This window comes from Rhipicephalus microplus, chromosome 4, assembly GCF_043290135.1.
Source record: "Rhipicephalus microplus isolate Deutch F79 chromosome 4, USDA_Rmic, whole genome shotgun sequence".
NCBI lineage: Eukaryota > Metazoa > Arthropoda > Arachnida > Ixodida > Ixodidae > Rhipicephalus > Rhipicephalus microplus.
In genome coordinates this window covers 59,782,935-59,795,701 of record NC_134703.1, presented here as the reverse complement: position 1 = coordinate 59,795,701, position 12,767 = coordinate 59,782,935, and the positions used below count along the sequence as shown (strand labels likewise).

Genomic DNA, 12,767 nt, shown 5'->3' with positions numbered 1-12,767 from the left:
AGCTGTTTGTTCTCAATGAGTTCACAATAGTGGTTCCCAAGCCCCTCCTTCTGAACCTTGTGTCGCTGTCTCTAATCTTTCCCATCATACCTCATTTTTAGCTTTCTATGGTAGCTTGCATACTTTTACTTGAAGGGCCCTTAAACACCCAAAAAGTCAAATTTAGTCACAGGGTTGCAGTTGTGCACAAGTATACAACGAATGCTTGTAACTGCGAAAATTTTTTGAAATGGTGCAAGTAGTAGCAGATATACGTGCATTTGATGATCAAAACACTGCCCTCATGCATTTCACTCTTTCCTTCGCTACACTTGATTTGGCGGTTCATTTCTCCTCCTTGCGTGGCAAAGAAGAGAAAGGCAGTGCATTTATATCTGCAGCAGACAACAGGTTCTTGCTGCTGCTGACATGACTTAGATGTGGGCACTAACATCACGACCAATGCTCAGCAAACTAAAGGGCCCAGAAAGGAGCATGAGAACGTTCTATTCTGTGGCATGCCCATGGCTTGCAGCACTGCTACGGTTGGAACTTTTGGTTGTGACAGCATTCTGAACTTGATGCAGGTTTCTACTTGAAATGTTACAAAAATTTCGAAGTGTCTTTGGGCCCTTTGATTAAGGCAACCAAGGTTTTATGCACAGCTGCTTAGCTGGAGTATGCCACCTTCTTGTTGCAGTGCCAGCGGTATGAGGTAGCCCTGAAGCACATGCTGATGCTCTGGAGGAACAGCATCCCGATGGCTGTGGAAGTCTTGCTGTCACCCGACTGTGCTCAGTGCAGCAGCATGGACCACACGAGTGGCATTGACACCTCCGCAGCCCCTAACACATCGCATCTTCTGCTAGAACAGTGGTTCATCCAAATGCTGCCGATACGGTGAGTGTGCTTAAAAAAGAAAAGAAATGTTCGCAATGTTTGTGTACAGTGTGCTCAGAAAAATAGGAAGGGTTTGCAATGCTTGCATATGGAAGCGTTGGTAATAGTTATCTGGGGTAGTGGAAGAGAGCTCCTCTATTGGTGACATATTTCGACAAACTTGCTCGTGAGTTGACTTGCGCTTAGGCCAATACACGAACCAGAGCTTGTGTGAGTCGAGCTAAGAAAAATTCTGGTAAGTTCGCGTACAAGTGAGTCTGACTCAGTGTACATTTCTTCAGTCTTAAGATTGTTACCTTTTGCGCAATGAGTTAATAATCTGACATTACCACTTTCTATCTAAAATTTATATTTTCTACAACTCCTACTTGTGTAGGCATGGCGCATGAGGGGGGGCAACTGCCTGCTTTGTCACCTAAGAGAGGGGGATCGCAAAGTCGGCCCCGTACATTGATTTGACAGGGAGAAGGTGGGCGGCCATGAACCTTCGCCCTCCCCACCTGAAGGGGAACCTGCAAATGCCTATGTCTACGTGTATAGTACATCTAGCACATATGAATACTAAGTTTCTAGTAGGTTCATTACGTTTTGTTGCTGGTACACTATACGTATTCCCATCATACGTCAGGGCAGTTACAATGACTGCATCCACTCAATTCAAAGGTGTCAGTATGAGGGCGAGTGTCGTGATGATAGGAGGAGGACGATCTGAGTATGTACGCAAGTGTAACAGCTCTTTTCTTCCTACTGGCTTCTTCTTGGAGGTAGTCGCGGGTCTTCACTCGTTCAGCTTAGGAATTGCTCCTTTTTTTTTTATTTATGTCCACCTACTCATTGGCTTGTCTTTTGACTCACCTTCATGTGTTTTGTGGTAAACACTTCTTTGGGTCAACTCACTCAGGGTGAAACCGAACCGAGAGTCTAAGTGAAATTTTGGGGAGTCTGGCTCTCAGTGAGTCTGGTTTAGCGGAATGTTGGTGATCTTGAGCTCAAGTGAGCCTATTCAAGCTGGTTATGATAATGAGTTCAAGTCAACCCAAGGAAGCAAACCTTCATTGAGATCAAGTTCGAGGGATTCTAGTTAAGAACTTTGGCGAGATTGAGCACAAGTGAGGCCGAAGCAAAAATACTTTTGGAGGGAGCCTGAGCAAGTTCCATCTATTTCGCCCACCTATGGTAGGACAAGATACACACCATGGCCTCTTAAACACTTTGCTCACTTGCATCTGCACTATTAAAAAGCCTTTTAAAAATTCTTATTGGTGAATGTTCTCTGAACAGTTCTTTACTGTTGTTTGCAGCATATAGCCATTACTGACAACTTTTGTCTGGTAATGATTGAAGAGCCAAAATTTTATGTACCTATACAGTAAGTGCTTATTAATTCAAACTAGGAAGGGGACTATAAAATTGTTCTAGTTGAGCTCAGTTCAAATGAGCAGATGGGTGCTGCATTGAGCCAACATCACACCACACCTCACAGGCAGAACCCGAAGAAGCCACCTTTGGACTCGTTATCATGTATTAGGTGCTACTACATGTCTGTGGCAGGTGCTTATGCACATTAAGTTATAAAGCTCTAAAGGCAAACAGTTATTTCATGATCTAGTGACACGCTAGGAACAAGCAGCAATATGTATTCATGTTATTTGCATAGCAATTAATGCAACGAAACTTTGCATTTGCTTGCTTTTCTCGTGTTGGGACTCAATGAGCACCGTTTGCAGCTTGCTCAAGATCTCCAACATAGTGTCCAGATTCTCACCTGATGAGAAATTAATGCTACTGTTGCGCTGTTTTGCATCTCTAGTCAATTTAATATCGTTCGGTTTTGGAACATGCTGTCATCACTCTTGGCCGACTACTGCGAGAAGCAATAGAAACCAGGGGCTCAGAGTTAAAATTATCCGTTGTGGATATTGACGCGTTCGAACAAATAGGAGTTTCTCTCATAGAGCTGTGCCAGGACCAAGGCGTTAGTTGTAACAAACAAAACTTTACTGTATTAAGTCTTGAGTTATGAGAAGCTTTACCTGCCTTGTGTTGAACAACTTATGGTATAAAGGTATGTGGTTGACCACTTTATGAGCATACGTGTCACACCTCATTACGTTCGGATGACAAAAAGTTACAATAATAATGCTATGTATACAACAGCGTACTGCCCTGTCTTTGCAAGTTTTCGGTAAAATATCTTTTGGGCTTTTTCTTGTACTAGAATTACCTGCACATATAGCGTCCAGGATATCAAATGTCTGCATCTTTTGACCATGCTCTCATATTTTGATAAAGTTGTTTGTAGCCTAGAATGCAAAACACGCAGTACCTAAACACTTGCTTTAATAAAACGACTTCAGAATCCATCGCAGAAACAATGAGCTGTTAGACGTGTTGAGCATCATCCAAATTAGCAAACATGTAAAATTGTACAGTACTCACGAATTAAAATGGGACAATTGAAGGCTAAGTGACACATATTCTTCCTTTTGCACTGTCTTCATTTCGGATTGCATCGGCATAATTTAGACTTGAACGCATAGAGCAGAGTCAAAATTATTTTTACGGGCCAAGTCCATTGCGACATGATGTGGTTATCTCGAGAAGCTGTGCATACCGTTCATTACTTTGAACAAAATTTGATGTCCCGTTTGAATCCGTGCATACTGCACGAGGTCATAGTGCTTGTAAACTTATTGTGTAATTTCACATTCTACTCGACAGCTTTCAAGTGACCTTTATATGAACCACTTCAAGTGCAAATGATTGCTTGTTGATCTGCATGGATACATTGCTCTCTATTCTCCAATCAGCTTGTGAGCTTGCTTCTTTTGCTTTTCGCAGTGCTTCAGAAACAACCGCTTCGGCACAAAGCCTACTCCACGCGATGCGGTCCTACCTTTCCTTCTCTCAGATCGCTTCCTGGTATAATCTCTCGCATGGAAGGAGTCCTCGAGGCATCTACTACAGGTGTGCAATTTACGAGTTTCGCTGCATGGGTATTTTCTTGCCACTCATGTTAATAACTTTTGGGATGCACAATGCATAGAGAATGGTAGTGTTGCAATGTTCGGGGGACTGATGTGTAATAAGATCTAGGTGGAATCCTAGAGAATTGCTAGTTCAACTGCAAAAGCTTCCTTGCTTGCAAGCTGCGAGAGAGAAAGAAGAAAAAACAGTTATGAGCTGCACGAACTGTGGCTGCTGTGCTAAGTTTTAGATTATTGAGAGCTATAAGAAACAATTTAGTTAGTATTGGTTGAAGCTTAGTTAAGTGATCACAACAGGTCTTTAGTTTGGTTCATAGTCACATTCGGCTGCAGCCTCTAAAGACTCATGTGCAAAGGGGTTGACAAAGCATTGGTAAAGAAAAACACGTGGTGTGATGCTATTATGATACTGTAAAGAATTGTAGTGATAACAGGTAAGGTGGAGGTGAAAAATTTCAAGATGCCAAAGAGCAGCTGTTAACATCTGTGACCGATGCCATATTATATATATGCCCCCAGTAGTCTAACAATAGTTTCATCACAGTACCTGAATGTTTGTTTGTTATTGATAAGGATGTATTGAATATACTTGAAGCACACATCTTCATAACCAACTAGATCGAAAAACTGCTGTGCATCATTGAATAATGGCAGTCGGTGTTTTTTGTAGCATATATCAGTACTGCATTTTCATATCTAACTTATCGTTCTGGCTTACGTTAAAATTTTATACTAGGTGGTCCTTCTAGAAAGACCCGCTACTGTGTTGACCCCCATACTAATAGTAACCCGTTTATTTTTTGCCCTGTGTCTCTCTTCGAAAAAACAAAAACAAAACAGGAGCCCGAGCTTTTAACGAGGAAACATAAAAAGCTGAATGGTCGCTGATTAGGAGATGGATGGTATTCTGGAAGTAGTGTAATGACTGTTGTTTGTCTTCAAAAATATAACCAGCTGCTCTCATGACAGAGCCATTATTGGGACATGGTCATCTTTGCAAGTATTAAGCCTTTTTTTGTGTGTGTTGTGCGTGTGCTTTCTGCAGGATCTCTGTGCCAGGAGAGGCATTCTCCAGCAAGTTCCGCTGCAGCCCTGAAGTCCAAAACTTTCCCATGGCAGGCCTTGGGCGCAACACTTGCCTCAAGGTCTCTGTCAAGTTTGCGCCTAGGTGTCCAGATGGCATACCGGCTATTGCCTGTGCCAAGCATTCATCCGTGCCTCTTACACCCGCAGCTCCTAATGAGCCGCTGGGACCCACCATCACTGCCACACTTCAGGGTCAATCCAACAGAAATACCAATGACGATGGGTTCATAAGAAATGAAGAGTCGGTTGCCAAGCGCAAGCCCAAGAAGCACAGCAAGGGCGACTTGTCAGCCGATGTACTGTTGGGGGAAAGCCTTCTGGATCCCCCCCAGTCTCTCCAGATGTACCCCAAGCGGTACCAAAGCCCATCGCGATGTGGAAGCCCAAGTGTCGAGGTGCCTGAGCATTTGCTGTTTGGGAGCCAAGCTCAGCCGCCTCTGGAGCTGAGTGGAGAAGCCCAGACGGAGCACAAACGAGGAAGAGCACCGAGGCGCCCTGTCATCGAGCGTTTCCTTCAGAAGAGCGGAGAGTCGCTGCCCGGAGATGTGTTTGCTCTAGATGCTCCAACTGCCAGCTCCAACCAGGTGCAGCCAAGAAAGGAGGAAATAGCACCCACTCCTTTTTGGCCGAACCAGCAGTACATCCGAGCGAGGAGCCTGGCGATGCCATTGCAGGCTCCGGAACCACAAGCGTCTTTTGTTCCAGTAACCCCTCAGTCGCCACTTCTGCTCGGAAATGAGCAAGTCATCACAAGTGTGAAAGAACTTGGCGAAAACAAGCAAACCGATAAGTTTGCTCGTGCTGTTTCGCCCGACCAGTGTGGATTGAAGAATAGTTTTGAGGACATGAGTCTGTGTCACATCAACAAACCGTCTGCCAAACACAAACTGATCTCTAGCAGCTCTTGTTCAGTGTTACAGGAGCAGCCATTGGCTGCCAAGCCTCATTTTGAAAGGACGTCAAAGCCCAATGTGAAAGACCAGTGTGTGGCTAGTGCAGTGACTGACGACAAAGTGGAGCTTAGGACCTTTGTGAAAGAGCAGAAAGCTAGTGGTAGCAAGTGTGATGGTGGTGTTGCTGCTCACAAGGAAGAAGCGAATCATAATAAGCGAGGTTTAGGGCACAGTAAAACCTGGAGCGAAGGTCTGTGTGACCTGAAGCTCAAGGATGGAGTGGTTGGAAAAGGCAGCCACATCTTCAACAACCTCATTCACAAGCACAAAGTGAGGCAGGTGGGTACACACTTGCAGAGAAGCCTGGTGCCTTCTAACTCCTGCCTTGACCTGTCTTGTTTTGTATGCCTTTGTAGTGGCAGTACTTGTACATCAGATCTTGCAAATTTTTTTCTTAGCTTTTCCTATAATAAAAATGCTATGTTGCTTTTGTTGCCTCTTTTAGCCATCTGTTTGTTTGACTATCTTTCTCTTATTCTTACTTTATTGTACTGTATACAGCGAAGTACTCTGGCTAAACATTCTCCAGAGGTCATTGTAGCAGCGACTGATGTGTGTCTTTACGCTTTTTGCTGATTGCTTGTCTGGTCTTTAAACCACAACTTGGCACAGATGTGTCATGCAGTGTCCTTTAAGTAGACCTAATTGCAATGCTCTACAAGTGGCTATAATGACTTGTGTCTGCAATAGAATGCTTCAGTTTTGTCATTGAAAATACTAGTCGATGTGGTCATTGGAAGAACTATGCATTCTAAGTTTGAAGGCACTCTATTTCCAAAAAAGCATGCCTTCTCATAAACATTGGACGATGTGCATGTCCCTTGCTGTGGCCGCGAAACTGAACAAGCTGCAAGCATAAAGCACAGCTTCAGTCGCTGTTTGTGTAAGCTTTGTCCCAAATTCTGAAGCCACTGAGTGCTTGATGAGACTTGTCGAGCTGTTGTGCATCAATTCATGTGGGACATTCGCTCCTTTGAAGCACCAGAAACTTACCATTCTCATAGTCTTCATTCGAACTTTAATAAGAGTGTTGCAACAATGCTCAATGGCAGATCTCACAATTTGCAGGGTGGCTTTTTAAGCTTTTGACGCAGGCATAAATTTGGCCCAAGGACTTTTGTTTCTGATGGTGCACTGCTAGAAATTCTGCATTTAATTTGCTATAATTATTTTCTTGATAATTGTATTGGCAGCATAGTATGTATATGCACCGACATTGTAGCTTGCAGTGTCCAGTCAGGAGTGATTGATTTGTTCTTTAGCAGTCGCCTTGCTTCTTTGCCTTAGTTCCTTAACAATGAATTCCCTTCCCCTACAGAACGTCCTTAAGTGTTGCAGTCGATGAAGATTGGGCACATTTTGCGTCTTCATTCTCACCTAGGCGGGCAGTTAGCATATTGTACGCCGTCTTAGTAGAGTTACCTAAGTGAGAAGCCGCTTTTGTAAGTTACACAGACGTGTCTTTCATACATACCTAATTAATAAAGATTATAGTTTATTAACTACAAGCTTTGAAGCACCATTTAGGCTTTTAGTTTATGTATGGACTTGCTAAACTGCATGAAATATATGTGATGCTAAGTGTGAAGAAAGTTTTTTGTGGTTTTAACAAAGTCAATAAATATTTAGTGGTCTTGGTAAACATTTGCAACCAAAGGCAGGGTATAGTATTATCTAAACTTTTGAAACTGTAAAGAAAATGTTTTTGTTGATTGCTGGCAAAATATTGACACGAAAGCTTCTCCAACACCAAATCTATCATAAATGTCAACTGACCTTGTCATATAAGTTTTCAATTGTACATGTGGCATTTTCTTCACCCTACGTGTCTCTTTTAAAAATTGTAAATTAGCATTATTTTCAACTAAAATTCAGGCAAACCTGATTTGTAAGCCTTGAACCTTTACTTATAAAATAATATTCTAAAGCGCCAGCATTTTTAAAGCTTGTGAAACCTCAATTGTAGTCTTTTTTATAGTATTAAAATATTAACTCAGTCATTGCATGCAATTAGTAGTCACATTATGCATTTGAAAGCAATAAAATGTAGTTTACAGTGACTGTCACTAAATATGCTATGGCATTTTTGATGCTTTGTGCATATGGGCCTCATAGCAGAGTATGATAAATAAAGCTACATTTCTACTGCATCATACTGGATTGGCTGCAGGCTGCTGACATATAAAATTTGTTCAGTTACCACGAGCTAGTCTTGCACACAAATGTTTGGCAATCTGGCTCATAATCCTCCTGTAGATTAACTGCTAGTTGTTTAGAAGGTTATTCAATAATATGACTACCGTTTGATTTCTTTCATTTAAAGGAACTGCAATTTACCCTAACAAGTGTGTAAATGATTGCAGAGAAGATAGGCACTGTGTCAAAATTAAGCACAGGACTTTAATTACATCAAGAGCAGAAACCCCTGTTGTAATGTGGAACTTGCAAAGCACCTTACATTTGGAGTTTGCACACGGAAAAACCATCTGTAGTATTACAAATTGATGGTTTTGCAGTCCAAACTGTTAGCATCGTCAGAAGTGTTTTACAAAGTGTACTTCGATTTCATTGCCTCTTAGAAAGAGCTTACCAGTGGTTGTGTCGAAAAGCAATGGGACAAGGCCCAAGACATACATACAACTCCAAATTGTATTGAAGCCTGAATAGTTATTTCCACTTTATCACAAGTCATGTCATTTTGTTCTTAGCTGCAGGTTTGAAAACATCTTGCCCATAGCATAGTTGAACAAATAAATGATGCTATATTCAGAATCGCAAAATTTTGTTTTTTTAAGCATGCAACTCATGCTTTGATCAGAGATGTGGCATGTGGTCTTTTTTTTCGTCCGAGATTCCATAGGAAGGAGAGATCAGATCATTTAACTCATTTAAAATTGCAACAAATGTTGTTCATTTTGTGACACGATGAAAGTGGCTTGTTTTAGTGATAGACGCTCAACATAATTTGACTTGAAAGGGACCCTGAAAGGTGTTTTTTTATTCGAAATTTTGTAAGCTTTTGGGCTAGAGCATCATCAAACCATTCGCCCCACAGATTTAGTGGCACACAGCGTACCAAGGCTGCTACGGACAGTTATATCACACCCTCCTTCTCACCTTTGCCTTGCACCCTCAACTCGTGAGACATGCTGGCATTGATAGTGATCGCAGAGCTCTCATGAGTGCGCTTGACATGCTGGCATTGATGGTGATCGCAGAGCTCTCATGAGCGCGCTTGACGATTTGAGCTTTGGCCGATCGAGACCTTCAACTCCAGGTGGTTGAAATTTCTGGAGCTCCACTTCTACGTCATCTCTCATAATGATATGGTGGTTTCGGGATGTGTTAAACTCCACAGCTTAATCTCAATCAGTCTAGACCTCCAAGATTTCACTCTTACAGGTTGCGTGCAATCTCAGAGGCCATCACCCAGTGCACCCGGCAACAGAAATGAAGGTCATGGAGTGGTTTATATCTGCTCTGACAGGTGCCATAATCTTACCAGCCAATAAAATCAGCAGGTTACACAGCCAATAAAATCAGCAGCCTGGGTGACATTGCAATACCAGAAGACGTTGTACTGTGAATGGGCAGTTGAAAATGCGTTTGGTTAAGCCGTAGTGATGTGCAGTGATTCCCAGCTTTAATGTGTTCTAATAAATTGCATCGTTTATGCAGAGAGCTTATATTAGTTCATAAATGACCCTTAGAACTTAGTCTACTGGCCCCTAGTGTTTTTACAATATCATCAAAACTATATCCGAGTCCCTTTAAAATCGGTCCTTGTTTCCAAACTTACAAGGTGACTGTGGTGAAGGACATTGCAGTTACTCGGAAAAGATTTTTCTGCTGATGAAGCTTCTTCAGAAAAGAGATACTTAAATGAATTAAAATCCTACGGATCTAAGTAGAAGATTGACGTAAGTTGTAGAAAACATTATTACACTCTGGGGAAGGATTCTAAGTTGGCGGGCGAACTTAAACGTTGACTTTTTAAAACTGCTCAATGATGTGAACCAAAGATGGTTTGTCCCCCCTATCTCTTTTGTCTGCATCATCACTGCACTCATTAAAAAATGTTCAAACACTACACACATCAAAGGAATGAGCCATTACCAAGAAATTCTGACCACAGTGCAATGAATAAAGCTGTTGCATTAAAAGCAGCTTAATTTGCTTAACGAGCTTTCTGACTTTGTCCACTTCATCTCGTTCACAGTACATAAGTTGTAAGGTTCTCAGCATCAACAATGCCATGGCTTCTTTCAAGGCTACTCTTTATAGAATGGTGCTTCATCTTGAAAGAAAGTTCTTTCTGTCCTTCCTTTCCTATGACTCGTTTCCTGCCTGTCTTCTTTACTGGCAAGTAAAGTGGCTGGGGCATGCGAGCTTTACGCCTCACCGTTACTCCCACTTCAGATGTTGTGCAAAGCACGAAATCATCCAGTGCCTACAGCGGCGGAGCGTGCTCAGTTCCGCCGCTCTTTGGACAGTGCCACCTCAATGGTCTTCCATCAGAAGACTGGGCTGCCTCTAACTTCTAGTCCTGTGAGTATTATTGTGTGTGTGTGTGTGTGTGTGTGTGTGTGTGTGTGTGTGTGTGTGTGTGCGCACGTGCGTGCGTGCACGTGTGTGTGTGTGCGCATGTTGCTCGACTCTATTTTGCATGGTCCCAAAGAAAGCAGCACTTGGTTTCAAAGTTTTCAGAAACACACAATATGTCAGCCAGCAGTCTAGCACACAGATCAGCAAAAGCAGTGTTTGCACATATAAACACCTACCCACACATTCATGACCTCAACAGAATTTTCGCCAACAAACATAGCGACATTTGTCTATAGTTCGACTCCACCACAACATTTCGGTGCGTAACATACCAGTGTAAGCCGTGTCTGGTAGTTGCCATCTTATGCGAGACATTCTACATTTGGTCACGAGAGACGCGACTGTCTAAGCTGGAATTAGGAAGCCAACATGTGACGCTTAACCATGCCCGGCAATCCCCAATAGCCACTGTGCCCCTGGAAGGTGGGCTTCACCCACAGTTATTAAGCAGTTCTGATGTCAAAGTTTTTTTTTTTTCTTTCCCAAGTGCGGTACTATGCATGAGTTAGTACAGCTTGGCTTCAAGTGCAGAGTGTGCAAAGAAGAATTGTGGGTATCCCTACTCGTGATCGCTGGAAAAGTTTGCCCATAAACCTGGACCAGTGCAAAGCTGTCATTGTCTGGTGTTGGCACAACAGCTTATTGATGGTCTGCTAGAGTAACATGAAACCATAACACCCTCGTAAATGTCAGCATTGAGACATTGTAGGCTGTGTGATGACAGTGTAGTCTGCTTTTGGCCTTGCACCGGATCTATTTGTGTTATTAGGGAAGGGGAACTCCCTTCGACAGAAGACTTGATCTACCAATATATTAGAAAGTTCACTTGGATGGAATCAAGGAGAGGGAAGTTAATGATCTTGCAGGAGGAAGCTTTATTCTACAACAGTCTTTGTAACTGAGTGTAGCGATAGTGTAGGCATCTATTATGGCTACATATCAGTTGCAAAATTGGTGCATCAATGTAAATTACAGTTATTAATGAAAGCACTAAAACTGATTCCTCTTCAAATTAGTGATAAAGCGATAATAGCCTGCCTTTCAGCAGTACAATAGGGGAAAAAGTGGACAGCGTTATAATCCTCTTAAAGCTTAATGGAAGACTAACTTATATACGCAGACTTGTTTGAGAATTCAGCCTTGATCGGCCCATGTCTCTAGCAGTTCCTGTAGCCTTGTGTGAATTTAGTGAGATCACTGCCAGATCAATGTTTGCCAGGCTACCTATATTGTGTGCTACTTTGAAAGAATGATCTTAAAAAAGTGGTCTCATCTTGATGTATTGTTCTACTTTGGCTGCCCCATATGTCGCCAATCTGCTCTGATGAATGGCTAGGGCTCAGAAATGTTCTTGGGCTCACATGTTCTTTAATCCAGCAGTGCAAGAAAACCCTAAGAGGAAGCACTAAAATTAATGGGAAAGTAATTATTATTGTAACAAAGCTCAACTTTACATACTATTCAAAATAGTGTTGCTATAACTAGTTGCTGGATTATTCCACAGTTATGCTGTCACTCTTTTGCGACGTAAGATGGGAGCTAATCAAAATGCTCATCGCTCGTTCAAAAAGTAATTGGAATGCTTTGAATGGTCAGATCACTTACTTGTGTTATTTCTTTGTGATCGCTCTAGGCTCCTCTTCGAAAATCTGGAGCTAGTTTTGATTTTGACAGCAGCCTGACTTCTGTGTCTGCAATTAAGAGGTGAGTCTCTACTGCTGTGGTTACATTTTTTTTAAGGCTTGTCTCATATGCATATGTACTCTGTGCTCAGCTTAATAAGCACATAATAAAATACAATCATAATACCAATCATAGTACCAAGATTGAAATTTGCACATTTCCTGGAGAAACTTGCCAAGGTTGCCAGGTATATGTTGCTAGGTATATGAAGTCAGAGTTGAATCTAGCGCGTTGGTGTAAGTTAGCGAGCATTTAACAGACATACGTAATTAATTTTGAGTGTGCCCTGTATACAGTCTCTCACTGTCCTTTTGCAACTTCAGAATGCAAAACAACAAATGTGCTGCTGTAGTCAGTTTTGTTTGTTATCTAGCAAGAGCCTTCAGCTTGCTTGCAAAGGTTTCCCAGTGCTTTTATTATTATTCTTTCCTTGCATGTAATTCCTAATAATTAATAATTAATCTGTAATTAGCTCTAGATGATGTCTGAAACTTGGTACCATTGTGAAACAGACGTGTTTCGTATTGACGGATATAATGTTGTGTACCAACGTAGAAAATTGAGAATTGGTGGT

The 12,767-nt window shown here is 42.1% G+C and overlaps 1 protein-coding gene across 1 annotated transcript in view; it reads left to right on the top strand.

Moving 5' to 3' along the window:
* atos (atos homolog atossa) overlaps nucleotides 1-12,767 on the top strand; it is a 111,503-nt gene that overhangs the window by 88,105 nt on the left and 10,631 nt on the right. The window contains exons 5-9 of the mRNA XM_037423000.2: nucleotides 680-879; nucleotides 3,721-3,846; nucleotides 4,912-6,184; nucleotides 10,325-10,453; nucleotides 12,144-12,214. Of these exons, the coding sequence (XP_037278897.2) occupies nucleotides 680-879; nucleotides 3,721-3,846; nucleotides 4,912-6,184; nucleotides 10,325-10,453; nucleotides 12,144-12,214 (1,799 nt within the window). The remainder of the gene's footprint in view (nucleotides 1-679; nucleotides 880-3,720; nucleotides 3,847-4,911; nucleotides 6,185-10,324; nucleotides 10,454-12,143; nucleotides 12,215-12,767) is intronic.